The sequence below is a fragment of the Ornithorhynchus anatinus genome, chromosome 12 (assembly GCF_004115215.2).
Source record: "Ornithorhynchus anatinus isolate Pmale09 chromosome 12, mOrnAna1.pri.v4, whole genome shotgun sequence".
Lineage (NCBI taxonomy): Eukaryota > Metazoa > Chordata > Mammalia > Monotremata > Ornithorhynchidae > Ornithorhynchus > Ornithorhynchus anatinus.
In genome coordinates this window covers 22,274,924-22,298,953 of record NC_041739.1, presented here as the reverse complement: position 1 = coordinate 22,298,953, position 24,030 = coordinate 22,274,924, and the positions used below count along the sequence as shown (strand labels likewise).

The 24,030-nt window shown below is 41.3% G+C and overlaps 1 protein-coding gene across 6 annotated transcripts in view; it reads left to right on the top strand.

Moving 5' to 3' along the window:
• DCLK2 (doublecortin like kinase 2) overlaps nt 1-24,030 on the top strand; it is a 97,345-nt gene that overhangs the window by 36,779 nt on the left and 36,536 nt on the right. For 3 of the 6 annotated variants that reach the window (XR_003763370.2, XM_029076914.2, XM_029076916.2), the window contains exons 3-6: nt 6,983-7,085; nt 9,278-9,382; nt 12,171-12,221; nt 16,820-16,914. Coding sequence is in view for 4 of the 6 variants with exons in the window: in XM_029076914.2 (XP_028932747.1) it covers nt 6,983-7,085; nt 9,278-9,382; nt 12,171-12,221; nt 16,820-16,914 (354 nt within the window). In the remaining 2 variants the exon portion in view is untranslated. Of the gene's footprint in view, nt 1-6,982; nt 7,086-9,277; nt 9,383-12,170; nt 12,222-16,819; nt 16,915-18,440; nt 20,002-24,030 lie in introns of those variants that run through there. The other 3 variants (XR_003763371.2, XM_029076915.2, XM_029076917.2) reach the window with 2 other exon arrangements.

Below are 24,030 nucleotides of genomic sequence, written 5' to 3'. Positions count from 1 at the left end.
GAGGGAACTGAGGCACAGAGAACTTGAGAGCCCTTTCCAAGGTCACACAGGCCATTGACTAGAATTAGATTAGAATCCAGGTCCCTTGACTTCCAGGCCTGTGCTCTTTTCCACTAGGCTACAGTGCTTCCTTGATTGGAAAGAGCTCTAACCATTCAGTTAAACATTCTGAAATTGCAGAAAATATTATTCATTATGGATTTATATGTGTTGGGAAACTAATAGTAATGATAACTGTGGTATTTGTTCAGGGTTTACTCTGTGCCAGACACGGAGTCAGAAGATAATTATGTCAGACACTGTCTCTGTCCCACATGGAGTATCAGAGAAGCAATGTGGTCTAGTGGGATAAAGCATGGGTCTAGGAGTCAGAAGAACCTGGTTCTATTCCCAGTTCTGCCACTTGTCCGCTGGAGATTAAGGCTGTGAGCCCCATGTGCTTGGCACATAGTAGGTCTGAACAAATACCTTGAAAAAATGAAGTCCCAGTCTAAATAATGTCAATCAGTGGCATTTATTTAGCACTTCGTGTAAGTAGTGGGAAAAACAGACATTTCATCTCTATTTTAAAGAGAGGCACAGAGGAGTTAAGTGATTTATCTAGGGTCATGCAGCAGGCAAATAGTGGAGCTGGTATTAGAACCCAGGTCTTATGACTCCCAGACCCCATGTTCTTTCCATTGTGGCATGCTGCTTGATCTACCCATCAAAAGGACTCTGTGACTTGATTATATTGCAAATTACGAATGAGGAAGATACGTCATTTTAAATGAATGGCACGCACACTCAAGTAACCTTTACAAAGAAACTGGTATTAATCATTTTAAACAATTAGGAAACTAGGTCTGAAGGGCGTGCTGTGTCTCCTCACACAAGGACTCAGGGTGGAGAGAGGACCCCCATAGGAAGTACAGCAGGGAACTTGTATCTCTTATATTGTATTTTCCCAATTGTGTAGTACTGTGCTCTGCACACAATAAGTGATCAATAAATATGACTGATATTCACCCACCCCTCAGCACTTATGTACATATCCTGACACTGCCATTTCCCATATTTGTAACTTATTTAGTAGCTCTTCCCTTTTAGTCTGTAAACCCCTTGAGGACAGGGGTCATGTCTACCAACTCGATTGCATTCTCTCAAATGCTAAGTGCTTAATAAATAAGGTTAATTGATTAATTGGTAGCAAAACTGACAACTTTTATCCTCCTGGTCTGAGGATGATGGCAGTGGATGGTGGAAACTACAGGATTGCAAGATTTCCCTGCTCACCTAGCTCCTGTTGTATTTAATAGGTTGTCAGAGCTACCTAACTTCATACCTCCAGGAGGAGGCAGAAATAATGGCTTTGTGCTATGTGTGATTATATGATTTAAGTAGCATTGGGGTGGGGAGCCTCTATGGTTCCTGAGATAAATGTATTTTTGGTGAAAGACAAAGTTGATACTTCAGCATAAGGCACTCTGAGATGATGATGGTATAGTATCAAGGCTCTACATCACCTTGCCCCTTCCTACCTCTCCTCCCTTCTCTCTTTCTACCACCCATCCCGCACGCTCCGCTCCTCTGCCGCCCACCTCCTCACCGTCCCTTGGTCTCGCCTATCCCGCCGTTGACCCCTGGGCCACGTCCTCCTGCGGTCCTGGAACGCCCTCCCTCCTCACCTCCGCCAAACTGATTCTCTTCCCCTCTTCAAAACCCTACTTAAAACTCACCTCCTCCAAGAGGCCTTCCCAGACTGAGCTCCTCTTCTCCCTCTACTCCCTCTGCCACCCCCCCCCTTTACCTCTCCGCAGCTAAACCCTCTTTTTCCCCTTTTCCCTCTGCTCCTCCACCTCTCCCTTCCCATCCCCACAGCACTGTACTCGTCCGCTCAACTGTATATATTTCCATTACCCTATTTATTTTGTTAATGAATTGTACATCGCCTCGATTCTATTTAGTTGCCATTGTTTTTACGAGATGTTCTTCCCCTTGACTCTATTTATTGCCATTGTTCTTGTCTGTCCATCTCCCCCGATTAGACCGTAAGCCCGTCAAACGGCAGGGACTGTCTCTATCTGTTGCCGACTTGTTCATCCCAAGCGCTTAGTACAGTGCTCTGCACATAGTAAGCGCTCAATAAATACTATTGAATGAATGAATAGTATCCCATCCAAAATGAAAAACGAGCCTGAATTCAGTCATGACGACTTTGGGATTAAGAACCTGTGAGAAGAAGCGATTACAGTGATAGATGTTTGTTCAGTGCCATGTGCCCTCGTATCCCTGCAGTTTAGTTCCCATTGGGTCATGCGGTGGGGTACCCCAAGGGTAAGGGACTGCATATTGTGATGTGCATACAAGAATTTTTTGAACTAAGCCCCTTTATAGACATAGTGTTGCAGATTACTGCTATGCGCCAAAGTCTTAGCTCAGTAACCAGCTCAGTAACCAGTTATTGTAAGTTTCTTGAGGGCAGGAATTTTTTCTACTCTCCCAAGATCAGTGTTGCCAACAACAGTTGCTCAATAAATACTGTTGATTCTTTAAATTAAATTACAAATTCGCCTTTCTATATCCCAGTTAAAGTGACTGATTGGGCATATTAGTTGATATATCCTAGCATACCTGTTGTCCCTTTTCAGGATACATCTCCATTGTAAATCTCTATCATAAATAGGCTGATAATGATATAAAAATCAGTCAAAAGTAATCATTAGTAAAGATCAAATTATGTAAATGTGGAAGAAATTATTTCATTTTACTAAACTTGAAATATATTGGATAGTTGGAGGATTAATATGCTTAGATATGGTTCTCTTTTTTGTTGTAAAATACAGTGATCCTTCACAGTTAAAAATGTGAGCATTGTAACCTTCATGCATAGGTTAGAAGCTCTTACTGTTAAGTGTTCCCTTTTTGGTTTGGCTTCCATGACAACTGCAGTGCCTTATTGAATGACATTACAAGAAGCTGAGATTCATTGATATTCTGAGTGTCTTTCTTCAGAGGCAGTAGCAAACCCCTGATTGTGTGGCCGCCAATGTTTACTATGAACAGAATAGATAATATATGCTAATTTTATTGGAAGGGGAGCCTGTGTGAAAATGGAGACCCAGATCAGTGCCCTAGTAACTGCGGTATTGAATTCTTTGTTTCCAGTACTGATGCGTAGCCCAGTGACTCTCCCTTTTCTCAATTTCTAGCTCTGTTTCTGCCAAGGCTAAGAGCTCTAGAAAGGGATTTTCAGATTGATGTAAAATCTCGAATATGTACACATGATGAGGTCAATTTGTGGGTAAATTATTTTCATATCTTGGAATGTTTACCAATTTTCATATTGGGGGCCCAAGTGGCAATTTAATTCCTCATGCATGGCACTGTTATGCTCTTGATACTGTGATTCCCATTTTTATAAGCAGAATTAAAATCACATTTAAGGTATTTTTAAGAAAGAGTGGTTCTATTTAAGAGCAAATGTCATACAAAATTGCAGTGGGAATTCATTAAATAATGAATGGTCCATAAAGCCATTACTTTTATATACTTTTCCCATGTTTATTTTGCTGTAAAAATAGCTGCTTTTACTAATTTTTTTTCTTGTTTTCAATCCCCAAATCTGTCTGTTTGCTACTACTTTGAACAATGGAAAATAACACTAGCACGTGCCTGGCTAAAAGGTTTCATAAACAGTTCTTTTAATTAATTTGTGTCTTTAAATACAAGTGCTGTTGGGAAGGAAGTCAGCATTTTAATTCTTATGGTTTCAGCTAGGTTCTTTTTGACATTTCAATATAAATAGAAATACCTTTTGCTGAACACTGTTGATGGGAGTATGTATTTTCGTCAGTAGGCTTCTCTCTAAAGGGTGATTAAAAACATAGCCACTTCAGTGTAAATAAGAGAAGTAACTAGGAAGGAGAATCTGATTCTTTTATATTGTGAAATTCTGATAACTGTCTCATTTTCTTGATGATTTTTATTTCTTGAAAATTTAGCACTTCAAAGGGTTTGTGTTTGTCCCTGGAATGATATTTCCTGTTTAGAGAAAGCGATTGGATTCAGGCTCAGAGCCTCACTGTGAAATTAAAGGTCTTTCTTTTCCATTTCTGTATATATACTTTCTGAGCACAGTGCTTAAAAGAAGATTACAAAGCCTTCAGTATCCTCCCCTACATATCAAGCAGCATGGCTCAGTGGAAAGATCTGGGCTTGGGAGTAAAAGATCATGGGTTCAAAACCCGGCTCTGCCTCTTGTCAGCTGTGTGACTGTGGGCAAGTCACTTAACTTCTCTGTGCCTCAGTTACCTCATCTGTAAAATGGGGATTAACTGTGAGCTTCACGTGGGACAACCTGATTACCCTGTATCTATCCCAACGCTTTAGAACAGTGCTCTGCACATAGTAAGCGCTTAACAAATACCAACATTATTATCATTATTTCTCTCTTTCACTTGCATCTGCCCCACAAGAAGCAAGTCTCTAAGGTCGTGCCTGATTTAAGCCCTGATGGTACTACACATCAACCAAATCAGACAGTTGCCTGACTCTCTAGGAGTAAAAATTATTTATTGAGCATCCACTGGCTGCAGTGCACTGTAGTAAGCATTTGGGAAAATACAGCAAATGGGTGATGCAATTTCCCTGCCTGATTCAGCAACATTCCTTATAGCCTACTTCACAGCAGTTAAGTTAGTGCTCACAGTTCAAAACCTACATCAGAGTGGGCCACTCTGCTCATCACAATAGACTTGTAAATTGTATTCTCCTAATGGTATGATGATCTCTGAATTACTTACACTGGCCTGGCCAAGCCTGTTGCGTTTCCTTATTCAGAAGATAAAAATCAGAAGAGAGAGGCAATTGATAAAAAGTGCCCCTGCCTGGATGGGTAGCCAGGAAACGAACAGTTTTCTCTCTGATTGAGAAGGAATGAGTCAGTCAATTGTCCTGGAACCCAGGGTGCTAGAATTCCTGTTTTCCCTTTGATGAAAATGAAATTGCCTTTTGTAAGCAATTGGATGAAAAAGACCAAGCATCTGATAGACAACTTTTGTAGCTTCCTATAATTTCTGAATAACAAGGCCAGGAAGGCTTGAAAACACATGCAAATTCAGCATCAAGAAATTGGCTTCCTACTGGAACTGGGAGTGATGGCCCAGGGGCTCTGGTACAAAGCATCACAAAACCTCAACATGGCACAATTCATTTACCCTCCCCCAGCCGCCACACATTATATTGCTTGATCTCTGAACCCTGTGATGATGACCACGCCAAACCAATGTGGCATGGCTAAAGCAGGTGATTCAGTCAGGGTGACGGGTTTCACAGTTGCTATCACCCTTGCAGTCAGGCTGTTAGCACAGCGGACTTTTTACTTATGATCGGTTCAATTTAGGGTTTATGTAACTACACTATGGAGGAGACAGGAAAAAAAAGCCAAAGCCACATGAAATAAATTGTTGGGTGGCATCTTCCTTTGCAATTGATTGATGAAAACTTGTTCACTCAATCATTAGGTGCCTACTGTTGGCCAAGCACTGTACTAAATGCCTGGGAGAGTACAGTAGATTTAGTAGACACAACCTGTGCCCTCAAGGAGTTTAAAATTTTGAAGGGGAAATCATTTAGCCATCATATTTAGTGAGCACTTACAGCGTTTAGTGCACTGTCCTACGTGCTTGGCAGAGTACAATATAACTAAGTTGACGGACATGTTCTTTGCCCCCTTCAGAATGTAAGCTCGTTGTGGGCAGGGCATGTGCCTGTTTATATTGTGCTAAGTATAGTGTTCTTCACACAGTAAGCACTCAAATACGATTGAATAAATGAACGAGGAGCCTATAGTACAGAGATTATTAGACTCAATGGAGGCTTTTTTCCACAGGAGTTAAAAATTGGGATGATTGTGCTGTATACCTATAAGTGAGAATTCAACTCAACCATTCTGTATTTATTCTTTTAATGGTACTTGTTAAGCATTCATACTGTGCCCAAGCACTATGATCGATAAAAGATAAGGTTGAACACATTCCTTGTCCAACTTGGGGCTCACAGTCTAAGTAGGAGGAGGTAGAGTGTAATCCCCATGAGGTAACTGAGGTACAGGGAAGCTAAGTGACTTGCCCAAAGTTACATATCAGATAAATGGTGGACCTGGGATTAGAACCCAGGTCCTCTGACTCTCAGGCCCATGCTGTTTGCACTAGGCCACACTGCTTCTCTGTATTTAGGGTCATCAGAGGCACATTTGAATTCCCCCTATGATTTAATTGAGGGTTATTTTTATGTTGCCTTGAATAGTTTCTCTATAGGCTTGTAGGTCTGTTTTGGAGGTGAATGGCTGTTGGGGTCAGGCTGAGGATTTGATTACCGTATGTGCCATGTGGTAGTGTGAGAATTTAGTTTGGGGAAGAGGCCAGGAAAAAAGGGTCACTCTAAGATCACTCCTAAATTGAGATGACCAAATTAACCCAATCTACCATCTAAAAATAATCTGTTTTCTCTATCAAGTTAAACTGCACTTTTATTCAGTTTACACTTATATGTGATTACATTTTATCATTCCTGGGACTGGAAGGAACACTGATAAGGCATCCATCATCCATCCCCATACTTTCAGGCTGAGCCATACCTAAACTGTCCCAGATGGATGGGATTCTCTTCTCTTGTAAAAGCTTTCCAGAAGAGTCATCACAGCCTTCCTCAGTAGCCTCTTCTAAGGCTTAATAACTCCACCAAGAAATTATTGCTTATATTTAACCAAAGTCCCTCCTGCAGTTTGTGATTTTCCTCTATTTTTTCCTCAGTCAAGATGGAGAAGATTGATCTCTACCCTTAGATAAGAGCTCTGTCAAATTTTCTCTCAGCCTTTGCTCATCCTAACCTTCAACATTCATTATCAGGCTTCTGCATTCATTACCAGTTAAGCTTCTGTACTGGTTTTCCATAAACCTCACTTGAAATTCTTATAATTTCCACTGTTGTGTACTTCCAGGTCACTTGTCTGCAGGACTTTTTTGGTGATGACGATGTTTTCATTGCATGTGGACCTGAAAAATTCCGCTATGCCCAAGATGACTTTGTGCTGGATCACAGTGGTGAGGTTATGCTTCTGAAATTGTCTAACTCTTATACTTTCCTTTTCATTAAGGTATTGCCTTGAAACTGCATCACAGTGTTTGTATACTAGAGGAGTAGACCACTTAGCTATATATAGACAAGGGAGAAGCAGTCTTTCTAGACTTTGGTGAGCCTTTGGATTTGATGGTACTATCAGCAGTATTTATTGTGCTCCTACTGGATGTATGCACTGTTCTAGGTGCTTGGAAAGTACAAAATAAGATTGACTTGTTCCCCACCTATAAAGAACTTATATTCTAAACGGGGGGAGAACACACATTTATATTTATAAGTGCCTCCTCCACTTATCTGCCTGTGTGTCCTTGGGCAAGTCACTTCACTTCTTTGTGCTTCAGTTGCCTCATCTGTAAAATGGGGATTAAAGCTCTGAGCCCTATGTGGGACACAGACTGTGACCAACCTGATTAACTCGTACCTATCACAGCACTTAGTAATGCCTGGCATAGTAAGCACCTAACAAATGCCATAAAAAATTTTTATAAAAGGTGTAGGCAAAAACTAAACAAGATCTGTTCTGCAAATGAGGACACCAGAACTTGAATGATTGAATCAGCTTGGGGCCTGAGCACCTCTGTCACTCCCATTTTACTTTGGCCAACAGAACTCACTTTCTATCTAGTCCATTTCATGTTGTAGGAAGAGTATTCCATAATTCCTTAAACGTCTTCTATTAAATTTGCCTGTTGAAAGCATTCAATAGGAAGAAAGAAGTGTACTATTTTTAAGGACACCTACTAGAAGCCTAGAGTCTAAAGAATGGATCCAAGAATAAGTATTAGTGCTTATTCACTTTATCTAAACGATTGATTGCAGATAAAACCAATAGTTATATGGAATCTTTGTCCTCCCAGAAACAGTAACAGAGGAATTTAAAGTCCTTAAAATTTCAGCTGGGTATTTTTGTATGGAATTAGACACTCTGACCAGATTTCAGTATTATAATAGGTAAAAGTGGGACACAGCTAATGGTGCCTCAGTATTTTATAAGTAGCCATTAAAGGATACAACTAATAATTATGCATTATAGCATTTATTAAGTGCTTACCATGTGGTAGATACAAGGTTATGAGCTATAGTCTCTATGCCACCTGGGATTTACAGTCTGTTTTATCCCTGTTTACAGATGAGGAAACTGAGGTAAATATTTTTTAGACTGTGTTTGTTGTGGGCATGTCTACCAAACCTATTACAATAATAATGACATTTGTTAAGCGCTGAATATGTTCCAGGTACTGTACTGAGCTCTAGGGTAGATACAAGATAATCAAGGAGGACATAGTCCCTGTCTCACATGGGGCTCACATTCTTAATCCCTGTTTTACAGATGAGGAAACTGAGGCACAGGGAAGTGAAGTAATAATAATGTTGGTAATTGTTAAGTGCTTACTATGTGCAGAGCACTGTTTTAAGTGCTGGGGTAGATACAGGGTAATCAGGATGTCCCACGTGAGGCTCACAATGTTAATCCTCATTTTACAGATGAGGTAACTGAGGCACAGAGGAGTTAAGTGACTTGTCCAGTCACACAGCTGACAAGTGGCAGAGCCGGGATTTGAACCCCTGACTTCTGACTCCCAAACCCATGCTCTTTCCACTGAGCGATGCTGCTTCTCTAAGTGACTTGCCCAACGTCACACAGCAGACAAGTGGCAGAGCTGGAGTTAGAACCCAGGTCCTCTGAATCCTAGGACCGTGCTCTTTCCACCAAGCCATACTGTACTCTCCCAGATGCCTAGTACAGTGCTCTGCACCCAAGTAGGGCTCAGAAATTACTACTGATTGATTGGTTGATTGATGTGACTCACACCACCGTCACACTGTAGGTCTGTGGTGGAGCCAGGGTTTAAACCTGGGCCTCCTAACTCTTCGACCCAAACTCCTTCCTCTAAATCACACCGCCTCCCCAAACTCCCCAAATGCAACTCCCCCCACCTGCTTCCTTTCTTGTTCCTCATTTGGGTATGCATTTTTTTTTTATGGTGGAATAGGTCAGGAAAAAATACAACACTGTCCCAGTTACGATGAAAATTCTGACCTGAATTATTGGTCTGAAGTTGTCATACTCAGTTTCCAGTACAGTAAATTATTGCTTGACATAAGTTACTTTGAACTCAGGGATATATTTAAATTTTCGTATGGTCCTTTCTAGAATGCCGTGTCTTGAAGCCTTCATATTCTCGTTCCCCTGGTGCTCGAAGGCATTCTGGATCCAAAAGCCCTGGACCTTCTCGTCGCAGCAAATCACCTGCATCAGGTACAAATAAAAATGAAGGATTATATGGAGTTGCTTGTTGCACTGGGGTACTTTTAGAGAAGCATCATTTGCATGAAATAAAGGTTTAATCCATTAAAGGAAACAATAGAAGGGAAGTTCATTTGGTACTAAAAATTGAGTTATTTTTGTGCCCTCCAAGACTGATGTACAGGAATTGGAGCCACAAAGAGATTTATCAAATATAAAAAAATAATTCAGGCTGTTCTTACATTTAGAACTAGGAGAAATGGATACAGAGTTTATGCAACTAACTCCTCATTCATCACACTGAATTTTTTTCCCTGTTGTGTCTCTCACTAAGATTTACTGGTCTGCATCTGTTTGCAGCTACCTTGCAAAATAAATACTGAACCAAAAATTTACTAGTCCCCAAAACTGTTTTAGCCTCCTTTCTCCAATGGTTCACAGGCAGCAGTTAAGTAAATTATAGTCAGTTTTCTGAAGGGGCAGAAAGCTATTTTCAAAGCTAGCATATATTATGTATGAAAAATTACAGTATGTGTATTTTTAACAGTCATAGGAATGTTTATAACTTTTGAGGAATTTAGACTCTTCTGAAACATTTCTAGTTTTATTTTGCTGTGCCTTTTTAAAGATTAGTGGTACCCAGTTGCTGTACATGCCAGAGGGATGTACTTACTAGTTGTCACATTGGAAATCTCCTTGTCACTGCCAGCCCCAAAAGACATTTTTTCCTTTTATTCCCCTTGCTCTCTTCTTGTGCCCTCTTCTCCTGTACAACTCCATTCCCACTTGCTCCCATCTTCTCTTGAACTTATGTTACTGAAACTATGGCTCTGGGGAGACAGAGCCTAACCTTTCCCCTCCCCACTTCCATATTGACACCACACCCTGAAACCAAATCCTCATTCTTTCATTAAGCCTTAACAACAATACTAATTTACAATAGGTAAAGGATTAAACCAAGTGTTGGGGTAGTTATAAGATAATCAGATCAGAGTAGATCTGTACATTTACAGAGTAGATTTACAGTAGAAGGGAGAGGGAGAACAGGTATTTAAACCCCACTTTACAAATGAGGAAATGGGCACAGAGGATTCACTCTGCCTCTTGCCTGTTGTGTGACCTAGAGTCGGGATTAAAACACGAGTTTCCTTACTTCAAGTTCTGTGCTCTTTCCTTAAGTCATGCAGCTTCTCCAAGATGCTTTCTGGGCTTTTCTTTATTATTTTAAGTAAAGTCAACTTCCCTTCCCTCTACCTATCTCCTCCCACTTTTACCACCCCCATACCTTGAAGACATCACTCTCTGTCTCCACCCCTGCTCCCCATTTCCTGGTTATGTTCTTTCAACTGTGTGGTTTTTGGGGATCTGGGGTGGCAAGAGCCAGGGAAGGATCTGGCAGGGGCAGAAGTGGCCCCTGCCCTCTCCTCAGCACAGTTCCATTCCCATTGGGTGGGTGGCTTTATTGGATCAGGTGGTGAGACCTGGAGGGTGTTGGGCAGCCTCCTGCCCTCCCTCCTTCCTTGATCCCAACCCCACCACCATATGACTTTGGGGCGAAGGGGCACCAGTGAGGTGAGGACATGGAGAGCAGGGTAAATGTTAAATAAAAAAGCAAGCCATGGGTTTTGGCATTTTGTGGGGTCTGGCTCCATATAATAATGTTGGTATTTAAGCGCTTACTATGTGCCGAGCACTGTTCTAAGCGCTGGAGTAGATACAGGGTAATCAGGTTGTCCCACGTGAGGCTCACAGTTAATCCCCATTTTACAGATGAGGTCACTGAGGCCCAGAGAAGTTGTGACTTGCCCACAGTCACACAGCTGACAAGTGGCAGAACTGGGATTCGAACTCATGACCTCTGACTCCCAACCCCGTGCTCTTTCCACTGAGCCACGCTGCTTCATGGCATGGGTAGGATCTCCCTGAAGGTTCGGAGTTAGGGCAGTAAACTATAGGACAGGGAATGAGTTGTGGCAGGGGTATTAGAAGAGAGAGTGAGTAAAGGAAGGAATGACTTACTGGGTCAATAGCTACTAATGTGACAGTGAGATTTCCAGTGTCATAGGCGGTGACAGCTAGCCACCTATTCTCCTATTTCAGGCATCGTGAAGGACCATATATTTCATGAATAGTGAACTGTATATTCAATTGTGTTAGTATAAATATGAATACTTGTGTTTCTTTATCATTGGCCTGAAGGAAATGTTTTAGCCCAAACTATTTCCACCAACCTTGCCTGTGTCATCCATTATCACACAAATAAAATGACATCAGTTTCTATACTGAGCTTCAATTTTCATTAATAATTCTGCTTGCTCATCACCTATTTCCTTGAGATTTTAAGCCTGTAGGCATAGGTTTTTGAACTCCAGCCACTGAAAGATATTTAAAATTCAAATCTGCATTTTGAGGCCATGTTGCACTGGCCTTTGTGATCTTAATAGTAATTAGGGAGCTCATTGTATGTATTTTTTATGATGATTCCATATGATCTTTTGAGAATGGAAAAACCCTTCTGCTTAAATGAAAGGGAAAAAAAAACTGAGGAACCAGAAAACCACTATGAAAAGAATATTCTTAAAATGTTGAACAGTTCCATTGGTATTACTATAGGGACTTGCATTAAAAATTATTTTTAAAAACTCTGATAATTGATATTTATGTGCAACATGTCCCCTTCTCCTGAGTGTTTGTAGCATTTATCTATCTTTCCTAATGCATGCTAAAATCTGTTGAATAACCTTGTTCCTTAATGTCTCCCTCTCTGTCTTCCTCCCTTGTGTATACTGAATGATTACAGTAAAGAGGGGTGGCCACTACTACGGTGCACATTCTACTGCCAAATCCCCAGGTGAGCCATTATTATTATGGCTTTCTCACCCCACTGCTCTTTGCCCCCTTTCCTTTACCCCCTCATTCCATTTCCATGAATATATGAGTGTTCCATTTGACGTCTGAGATGAAAGGAAAGAATATACAACAGCATTTTGCATGTGCCTGCTCTTTATGTTTTTTTATAGATACATTTGCTACTTTACATTGTAGCTGCTATTTTTGGCAAAAAAATTCAAGTTGTAGACCAAAAACGTGGTTATAATCTGAAATGACACTAGAAGCAACAGACGTGTTTTGTTATACAGCAATTGGAAATTTCACCGTACTAATGTAAGGGCTCTCCAACCACTGCAGCTATGCCCAACACTCGAATTCAGTGGCAGTTAGTCTTAGATTAATTGTGATATTTGTTAAGCGCTTACTATGTGCCAAGCATTATATTAAGCACTGGAGTAGGTACAAGATAATCAGGTCCGCCATGGGGCTCTTTGAATCCCTATTTTGCAGATGAGGGAAATGAGCACAGAGATTTACTCAAGGTCACCCAGCAGATAAACGGTGGAGCCAGGATTAGAGCCCAGGTCATCTGATTCCCAGGCCCATGCTCTCTCTCACTGGGACACACTGCTTCATAGGTGGGTTGCAGTAAGGTGTATTTGCCATCTAGTATTATATAAGAGGCAATTTTACTATGGGGACTGTCGGCCCTTGAATGAACCACTGCAGGAGACAGCAGAGAAGGGAGTGAGGCTGGCTTTTCTGACTTTGGCATACACTCACGTTTCACATTCACACCTTGTAAACTCTGTCCATCCAAGGTCTCAGGTCTTCCTTTTGCAGGTAGGGTTTCTGTTGATTCTGGAACTTTACACACCGTCTTTAGCCATCCAGGGCTTTTTCTCAGGTTAGAGTTTGTGGGGAAGGACTTTGTGCTCATTGAAGAGTCAGCAGCTCCCTGATGATTCGTAACTCCCAGGTGGGCAGGGCCCCTCAGCATTTAGGACTGGCTTGCCATCCAGTCAGTCAGTTATATTTATTGAGCACTTACTGTGTGCAGAGTACTGCACTAAGTAGGGAAAATACAATACTTGACCTTGGACAAGTCACTTCACTTCTCTGTTACCTCGCTGTAAAATGGGGATTGAGACTCTGCACCACATGGGGCAGGGACTGTGTCCATCCTGATTTGCTTATATTGACCCCAGCGCTTAGAACATCACCTGGCACATAGTAAGTGCCTAACAAATACCATCATTATTATTATTATTATATTCAAATGGCAGAATAATTATCAGTTAAGAGAAATAAAGCATCCCCAAATGTATGAGTTTAGTGAGTTTTTCTAGGAGAAGCAGATTGGAGGAAAGAGCAAGGGCTTAGGAGCCAGAGGTCCTAGTTTCTTTGTTAAGGTATTTAAGTGCTTACTATGTGCCAAGCACTGTTCTAAGTACTGGGGTGGATACAAGGTTGTCAGTTTGTCCCACTTGGGGCTCACAGTCTTTATCCCCATTTTACAGATGAGGTAACTTTGGACAAGTCACTTAACTTCTCTGTGCCTAAGTCACAAAGCAGACAAGTGGCGGAGCTGGAATTAGAAGCCACGACCTCTGACTCCCAAGCCCAGGATCGTCCCACTAAACTGCTTCTCTAAGTAGTCTCCATCCTGCTTAGATAATAAACCCCATGTGGGATGGGGACTATGTCCAATCTGATTAACTTGTAGTTACCCTAGCACAAGAAGAGTGCTTAACAACTAGTAAGCTTTATAAATACCATAAATAAAGAAAGGAAAGTGTTAGCTATGTTGTGGACTCCTTAAGACAGAAAAAGGGAATGCCATGACTAATTTTCTTTTCTATTTGTTAAATTCTACTCCAAAATCCAGGAGGTTGTCACTTATGCTAACAAATTTTAACTGCTCTGTGTTCATGTTACCTATCTTGGCTCCCTTTAGGTAGATTTTTCTGAGACTTCTTTTTTATAAAACTATTCATTTGTGTGACTTCACAGTACTTTCTAATAATCTAAGCTGTTGGTTGCATTCTGCTAGAGTTGGATATATTAATAGTAACTCTAAATCAATTGCTAATTATGCAACTGGTTTTATTATAAGACATTATGACTAACTTGTTCCTGTGTTTCTTCTAAAACTATTAGACTGTTATTTTTTAAGCCAGCCACTTAATACTTTTCTCTTATATTTGAAAAATGATTCATCATTCACAGTTAGTGCCACATCTCTCATTCCACATTTTTTAAATGAGAATAATTTAATTTTCCAGTAGGTTGTTTTAAGAAGAGAAGTGGGAAATTATTTTACTATATTTTTATACATGGGGGCAGTTTGACTCATAGTCAAGAGTAGATAAGGGATGGAGGAAGGGGGTTTGAACTGGGCAAAGACCAGCTACCCCTCCCACAATCACTCCCTCCTAATCATGAGTTGAATACAAGGTACAGTCAGTGTCTGAGCTTGCTATAGGGTATATGCCACTGGTCTTGCAATTGTGGCATGCTAGGTGCCTGTGTGGCTAGAAAGGAGTGAGGTAGAAGTCACGCAGACATGAGGAGCTGGCTTAGAACCAGGCCAGAGTTAACCTATGGAATGCATTTTACCCAATGAATGAATAGTAATGACTGAACACTCATCTTGTGCAGAGCACTGAGTGCTTGGGAGAGTACAATGCAGTTGGTAGACATGACCCCTGCCTTCAAAGGCAACTATGCCTTAGTTAGAGAAAACTAACACTGTCAAAGGACCAATCTTTTACTCGGGTACTACTTTTAAAGCTTCCCTCCTCATCACATTTTAAATAATTCTGATGACGCCCGTTTTAGGGCCACATCTTATATCTAAAATTTTAGGTTTATCAAATTTATTCACATCATGTTAAACATCTGAAATATTTAGATTTTTGTTAGGCCCAAGTCTCAGTAAAATAAATACAAGGAGTGACAAGAAGTGGGGTCATGGCAGAAAAAGTTCAAGTGGTCAGGCTAGATTATAAGCAGAATAAGAATCAGCAGTGTAGCAATGCTGTTTAAATGGTAAACAAGATAATGTGATAAATCAATATGAGTATTGTGTATGAAAATACAGTATTATCCACTGCATCAGAATTGGCCAGACTTTTATTAGAATACTAGATCCAATTCTGAGTTCTGTCTCTTGAGAGGAAAATGGAGAATTTGGAGAGTGTTCAGGGAAAGCAAAAATGATAATTAAAGGTCTGAAAGATGGAAAGAAATTAAAAATATTTAGCCTGGAGAAAAACTCATTTCAATTTGGCATGCAAAACTATCCAGATAACTGAAATGTAAAACTGCACATTGGCATAAATCCAAATATTTGAGGCCTAAAAACTCATCCACCTAAAATATCTAGCTAATTTGAGCCCCAGTTAAGATCCCAGAGAATGGTAACAAGCTCTTGGTTCTTCTGTTAGAGAGGAGGTAGCCACAGAAAAGAGCTGGTTCACAGGGCACCAAATAAAGAACGGTTAGGGAGATTAGTGTCCCAGTTATGTCCCTCTGATTTTCTGTGGTTGGGGTTCTCCACTTGCCCTCTTACTTGGTGCTCCAGATCTTTTCTTAGGCCCCCTTTCTTAAATGACATTTGTAATTCATTCAGTTGTATTTATTGAGCACTTACTGTGTGCAGAGCACTGTACTAAGCACTTGGGAGAGTACAATACAACAAAAGACACATTTCCTGCCCACAGTGATCTTGTTAAGCACTTGTGTGCAAGGTACTGTACTGTGCACTGGGGTAGATACAAGATAATCAGTTTGGACACAGTCCATGTTCACAGTCTTAATTCCCATATTGAGATGAGGTAACTGAGGCACAGAAAAGTAACTTGCCCAAGGATACCCAACAGACAAACGGCCAAGCCAGAATTAGAACTCAGGTCCTCTGATCCCCAAGCCTGTGCTCCTTCCACTAGGTCATGCTGCTTTCCAACACCATCCACTCTTCAGAGGGATGGCTGGTGTTCGGTCACAAGTACAGGAGTTTGGGATCCCAAAACAACAATTAGCTGTTCCCTGGCTCTGCTGAGATGGGAGCAGGAGATTATGGGTTTAAATTTCTGCCAGATGGATTCATGTTTGCTAAATGGAATAGGTTCTGAGTAGGTTACTGGGGAGATAGTGAAATTTATTTTGTGGAGATTCATGATTCATGTCTAGATGAAACTGAGCAAGGGGCTTGGAAATGGAATAAGTGGTTACTTGGTCTTTTGGGCTTGGAGAGCTTATTTTTTTAGTAGATATTATTGAGTGTTTCCATGGGAAACTTCTTCTGGCATGTTTTCTTTCTTTTAGAAAACATAAACAGAGTTAAATCAGATCATTTACTGTCTGAAAATTACCCCAGTTCTTGCAGTGTTGCCATTGGCTTGGTTCTGCTTTGTACTTTATACATTGTATTTGTACTCTAAGGAACAGCTTCCAATTCTTCCTTCAGGGTTGATTTATAACCTGATTAGAGCTTTCAGTGATAGAACTCAGTCAAATTTATCATGCGTGTGCATACTATTTTGAAAGAACTTGGAATTCTGTGTCCTAATAATTTATTTTCTCCTTGTTTCCTGCCTCTGATGACCCACTCAGTCAATGGAACTCCCAGCAGCCAGCTTTCAACTCCCAAATCCACAAAATCCTCCAGCTCCTCACCAACCAGTCCAGGAAGTTTCCGAGGACTCAAGGTAGGGGGAGACCTTACTTTGGTTTGTTCTGGACAATTTAAAGCTTCTTGTTCTAGTTAAGAAATGAGACAAGAAGTGGACAATGGGAAAGTGCCATTTTTTAATTTGGATTATGGGTGAAAATTGTTATATTGCCTACTGGGAAGTTTGTTTTTTTAATAGTAACAATTATAGTACTTAAGTGTTTACTATGTGCCAATCACTGTTTTAATTGTTGGGGGGAGTACAAGTTAATCAGGTTGGACACAGTCCCTGTTCCACATTGGGCCCACATCTTAATCCCCATTTTTTTAATAGATGAGGTAACTGAGGCACAGAGATGCTACGTGACCTGCCCAGGGTCACCCAGCAGATGTGGTAGAGTTGGAATTAGAACCCATGACCGTCTAACTCCCAGGCCTGTGCTCTATCCTCTACTCCATGCTTCTTCCCTTTCGTGCCTTGATCTCATAGGCTTTAATGTTTTTGGTTTTTTTCTTTTTTCAACAATCTATTACATTGAACAGCACTTAGAACAGTGCTTGGCACACAGTAAGAGCTTAACAGATGCCATCATCATCATTGATGGATGAGAAACTGGCAAATGCATTCTGGGAATGGGTGTCAGTGTTCTGGTACTTTTTCATTTTCCCATTGGAGTTGTGAAATCGGATAACACTGGTTCACAGGGAACATTTCCAATGCAACTCTTAAAAAGAAAAAAACATGGGAGAACTGTCTTTCAAAAATGCATTCATTCATTCAGTAGTATTTATTGAGCGCTTACTATGTGCAGAACACTGTACTAAGCGCTTGGGATGAACAAGTCGGCCACAGATAAGAGTCCCTGCCGTTTGACGGGCTTACAGTCTAATCGGGGGAGATGGACAGACAAGAACAATGGCAATAAATAGAGTCGAGGGGAAGAACATCTCGTAAAAACAATGGCAACTAAATAGAATCGAGGCGATGTACAATTCATTAACAAAATAAATAGGGTAACGGAAATATATACAGTTGAGCGGACGAGTACAGTGCTGTGGGGATGGGAAGGGAGAGGTGGAGGAGCAGAGGGAAAAGGGGAAAAAGGGCGTTTAGCTGCGGAGAGGTAAAGGGGGGTGGCAGAGGGAGTAGAGGGAGAAGAGGAGCTCAGTCTGGGTAGGCCTCTTGGAGGAGGTGAGTTTTAAGTAGGGTTTTGAAGAGGGGAAGAGAATCAGTTTGGCAGAGGTGAGGAGGGAGGGCGTTCCAGGACCGCCCCTGGAGCATCCATTTGAGATCTACTGCTAATCTCAGTGCCCCCTCTTGGCAATAATTGACAGTTCACTTGCCCATCTATAACTAATTTGTGTCTTTTCAAATTAACTGACTAATTTAAGAATGCAAAATTATTTGGAGACAATATCTCCACTGCAGGTTATATAATAGCTGTACTTAGATTCAGGAAAACCTATCTGTGCATCTGGGGAATAGTACTTGTTTTAATTTGAACACTGCTTGAATCACCTGATAAAGAATTAATGATATTTCACTATTTTTTCTGCTTCAAGGACATATGCCCAGTGCCTTCCAGGCTGATGTGCCAGTTGGTCATGATCAGGTCATATAATAATCTCTTAAGGGATGCATTGATGCCAGTGTTAGAATTAAAAGATTTTGCATCCTCAACATGTACAGGACCTTTTATCTCAGATTACAATGAAACCTGAAATTCTGTGGTTGGTAATTTTGCTTACACTGTAAAATACACTAATTTTGATGTCAATTTGAATCTTTTGTCAGTAGGTGTCTGAATCGGCTTTGTTTTGTTGCTTCAGGGAAATTACAGATGGACAATTATAGATAATTAGTACTTTATAGTATTGTACCCAACTCCCTTACCCTCCCATATTCACTATAAGTAGTTTATTAAGATCAATTAAGATAGTATCACTGACAGTCACAAAGGCTTTTCTCTTTGGATTGCACCTTCTTTTCTCTGTCATCTACTCTTGTTAGGTGGACTAATGACTTTTAAGTTGTCCTCATGTATTCCAGCAGAGTCAGAGAGTAGATAAAAGCAAACAGAGCCTTCTCAGCATCTGCAGAACTTGCAAGCACTGCCGTTATGTCTCTGCCTAAGCCCAGCTCTTGGCGTGAAACCCCCACCTGCAGTTTCCTTCCAAATGAGATCAGCAAGATTATGTGCACGTCTAGGACTCTGACTCCAAGGGCCCTACTAATTCCACTAGGCCCTACTCCTCCTCTTGCTCTCTGCTATTATTCAATATCTTGTTTTAAAATATTTTTCAGCCTTTATCAACTTTATCATGTTTTGTATTGTATTTCTGTATTGTGCCTGTCCATCTTTGCAGCAGGACAAGGAAAATGTTTGACTGCTAAATCAGAAACTGTCTTTGACCCAGTTATAGATGGACATAAATACCTGGAAACAGTGGATAGGAGAGGAGACTGGTTTAACCAGAACAAGGATCTATGCTTCTTTAGTAAACTTCAGATGGATGGAGAGAGCAATAATTTACATTTGACTTTTAGCTTCTCATCCACAACCGAAAGCCTGCAAACAGGAACTTTGGGACTTCAGTACCTTTAGTACATCTGTAAAAATTAAAAGCTATGTTAGATCACTTTGGGATATAGTTTTTTACAGGGAAGCTCTGCTTCAAGCAATTTTGGGGGGTTAGGATTAGAAGGAAAAAGTATATTTGGAATGCTACCAATGTCTTGAGTTTATGAACAGCTTTTGCTCTCATGATGCTTTATCTGATATCTCCTGGGTCTACTAGTGGTGAAAGACTTTTTTTAAAAGATTTGTGAAGTGTGATGAAAGGACTTGGAGAATCTTATACTGATTTGTGCAGCTGAAATGTTTCTCTTTGACCTTCTGAACTTGAAAGTTTCTTTAGGAGCTGTGAAATGTAAATCCACAGTAGCAGCTGACCTTAAGGGCTTCTCTTGCACTGCCTGAGCAGTTTGCAGCTTGTCTCATTTTGTACTTGAAGACCCATCATCGGAGTCATGATGCATACATTCATCCATTTTTCAAGTGATCAGTTTTTAAGTGATTTTTATTTATTCCCAGTAATTTTAATAAAACAAAATTCTGTGCAGTATATATTTAAGGGTCTTTGCATTTTTAGCTTATTGGAAAGCCAATGAATAGGAAGTAATGGTTATTAAAGGTTTCAAGCATGAAGGGATAGTTGTAAACGACAAAAGCAGAATAATGATTTTTATTCCTATCAAGAAAGATTCTGTGAACTCACTGCTTCCCCATATGTAAACATGGGGTTTTCAGTATTAGCAAGGGGTAAATAATACTGGTACAGATTGCCTAAACTACATCAGATAAGATTAGGGCCATCCTCAGCTCCCCTCTCTGATGTTCATTCAGTTGAGGGTTAATTGATGGCATGGTGATACACTGCATCCTTTGGTTTCTGCTGACAGGATCTGGTCCTGTATTAAAACCATGAGAGATGGAGAAAGTGTTTCTGAAAAATTCAAAATCACTATCCTTCCCCATCCCAGTTGCTGCTGCAGGGGGAGGGGTTTGGAGCCAGGCCCACGGCATCTCAGCAGATGATGTGGAGGGGGAGGAGGTGCGCTAAAACTTTCTTAAAATCCCCCCATTCCCACGTAATAGATTGTAATGGGACACAAAGACCAAGAGGACCTGGGGCCACTCGCAGCTACTCTGGATTCTTGGAGTGCAGACCTTGGAGGGAACAGGGAGGAGTGGGTGTCTTGTGAGGGGTAGAAGCTGGGCTCGCCAGTGTCGGCGGATTTATTATTTTTTCGGGCAGTAATTATAGTAATTAAGCGCTTACTTTGTGTCAAGCACTGTACTAAGGGCTGGGTGGATACAAGCAACTCAGGTTGGACACAGTCCCTGTCCCACATGGGCTCACAATCTCAATCCCCATTTTACATATGAGGTAAGTGAGTCACAGAGAAGTGAAGTGACTTGCTGTGGAAAACAAGTGGCAGAACTGAGATTAGAACCCATGACCTTCTGACGCCCAGACTCGTGCTCTATCCACTAGGCCGTGCCGCTTCTCAGTACTAATGACAGCTCTCTGGCTTCCTCCCCTGCTGCCGTCCCAAGAGCGGCAGTGGCAGAGTTGGGGTTAAAGTGGCAACTCTCCACGACCGGCCGCGAGAGGCCCAGCTGCAGCAACCCAGATCGGGTTCTTTCCAGCCACGAGATCAGTGCCAGGTTCACCCACACGCGCTTCGGTTTGGGAGGAAACCTTGTGCACCCCGGCTCTCATCCTGGGTTCCTTCCTTCCCAGCTTCAAGGAAAGTCCCAGCTCCTCCCTATGATGGGCCAGCCTAGTAATACAAAGTGAGCAGATTGCTCTGTAGGCATTTAAGAACCCCATTTGATGGATCATCCTGAAGAATTTCACTGGAATAATGGACCATAGGGAAAAGTGCACCACCTTGTCGTGGAACCCCAGGAAGACCCTCCCTCCCCTTCATACAAAGACTTTTCTAAGCCCTCCTTTTCAAAAATGTTGAAGGGCTGAGGGACCATCTACCCCAGCATCAGAGAACAATGCAGCCACTTATCCAGCAAGCAAGAAAGAACTATATGTGCAATATTTTCTTCCCTGTCAATGACTGAAACATTCTCTACAGATTTTCATTTTCCTGTGTTTATGTAATGTCAAGTAATTTTTTCAAAACTATTTTGGGTTAAGGCTCTGCCAGAGGATGAAGACCAATTCTAAATTTCTCTGTCTCGTCCCTAATATAATGGCATTCTTAGCCCGTAATGAAGGCCACATTACTTGACGAGAGCAATGATACCATGAGCCAGGATGAGCAAATTCCTTCTGTATTGCCTTGATTTCATAAATAGCACTGCAGTAGCTTCAGAAGGCAACCCCCAAGGGCATGATGGCAACTTGAGAACCCTTTCACCAGTGTGTTCAGAGCCCATCGAAACATTTTTCCTGTGTGCCTCACTCTCACGCTTTGTCCTGTGATGTCTGCATCAGTGAATTATGATCATTTATCACCTGGGAGAAGAAAAGGAAGACTTGTACTTCAAAACACAGACCAGTCCACAACCTTTTTTCCAACCCAAAAGATTTTGACAGTCTTGCTTGCCACTTACCAGAGATGTTGAGTTTTTAAAAAGAACTGGTTGGATCATTGGCATAAGCAGTACAGAAACCCTGCTGTAGGTCGAACACTCGGGGATGTTTTCCTTTTTGATATGAATACTTAGCCGGCATACATTTTCTTTATTTCTAGTTTGATTTCTTCCTGGATGAATGGTCTGAGTTAGGTTATCATCCTTATTAAAGCCCTCAGTCAGCTCTCTTGCTCCTGCGTTACCTCGTTATTTCTAACTACAATCTAGTCCTCCATGCTTCACTCCTTTAAACACCAACTTACTTTACCTCGATCTCATCTGTCTCACTGCCAACCCCTTTCTCTGGCCTGGAACCTTTCTCTCCCTTCCTAGCTGATAGACCACCATTCTCCTGACTTTCAAAGTTTTATTAAAATCACTACTCCTCTATGAGGCTTTCCCCAACTAAGCCCTTATTTTCTCTTCTGTGTCTCCCTTCTGTATCACCTAGGTACCCTTTGAGCAACTGATATTCACCCCACACTCAGCCCTGCAGTTTTTGCATACAGATCCATGGTTTATTTTAATGTCTTTCTCCTGCTCTAGACTGTAAGCTCCTGTGGGCAGGGAACTTGTCTACCACCTCTATTGTATTGCATTCTGCAAAGCACTTAGCACAGTTCTCTGTACACAGTAAGTGCTCAGTAAATACCACTGATTGATTATTACTCCTGTGACATTACAGTGTGGCCAGTTTTGCACAGGACTGGCTGTTTTAGAGTCTGTGATCAGAAATCATGTCTACTAACTTTGTGTTTTACTTTCCTGAGTACTTAGAACAATGCTGTGTACACAGTAAGCATTCAATAAATACCAGAGATTGACTTTAGGAAAGGCTTTTTTCATGGAAAATTTCTCTTGTGACTAGAATCTGCCTGAAGAAAATCTCATCATTGGCACCAAAACAACTGTCATGGGAAAATGTTGCGCAGCAAAATTCAGGTCTTTGGATTCATCTCCCACATATGCCTAATCCCTTATGAATGTACCCTGATGTGGACACCCCTCATTTATTAGGCAGATGCTTTGGGGTATTTTTGTTGTCCCCATGTTACCCCTTAGAGGATTTTCATTCTTTCAGAGAAGTGAAAGATCCAGAAAGAGCAAGCACAAGTAACAACTCCCACAGTATCCCGATTACAGTAAATTCAGTAAGCTCCATACTCTCATATCCACACAAGCAGAGTTACCATTTATTATTTTGTCACTAGTGTCACCAAATCCCTGGACAAGGGGTTGTCTTGCAGCATATATGCAGCTTTGAGGAATGTTGGTGTCTTCCTTACTGACAGGAGTCTGCCCTGGGTATTTGTAGATGATTCTGGCACAGCACCCAGCCGAGCTTGGCTAGGGGCCTTCTTTGTTCCAGCACATTTCAACAAACTCAGTCTGCATTGCTTGGCCTTGCTTGGTCTGTTCTGTTTGACCTTACTTGAGGCTGATCCTGTTTCTCCCATAAATTGCCAGCTCTTTCAGCTTCCCTGCTACAAAGTAGAGAGTAAGTAGAGTACTAAAAGTCAGCCATTTTTATACATAAAGGCGTTGGTCGTTTCAGCCAGCTTGAGACACTTTCTCTACATTTCCCGCCTCATTCATCCTCAGCAGTTTTATTTCACAGAGTTTTAAGGCATGCGTGCTTAAAAATGATTCTTCACCACATATCATTCTAAGGCAAAATCAGTAACAATTATTTCAGTGTAAGGCAGAATCACTGACAATTTGTTCATCATGTGATGCCTATCTTTTTTTATGGTATTTAAGTGCTTACTATTTGGGAAACCCTATTCTCATCCCTGGGGTAGATAAGTTTAATTAGGCTGGACACAATCCCTGTCCTGTGTGGGTCTCACAGTCTAAGAAGGGAAATGAGAGCTGAGGCACAGAGAAGACAAGTGACTTGTCCAATGTCACACAGCAAGCAATTGGCAGAGGTGGGACTAGAACTCAGGTCCTCTGACTTTCAGAACTGTGCTCTTTCCACTAGGCTATGCTGC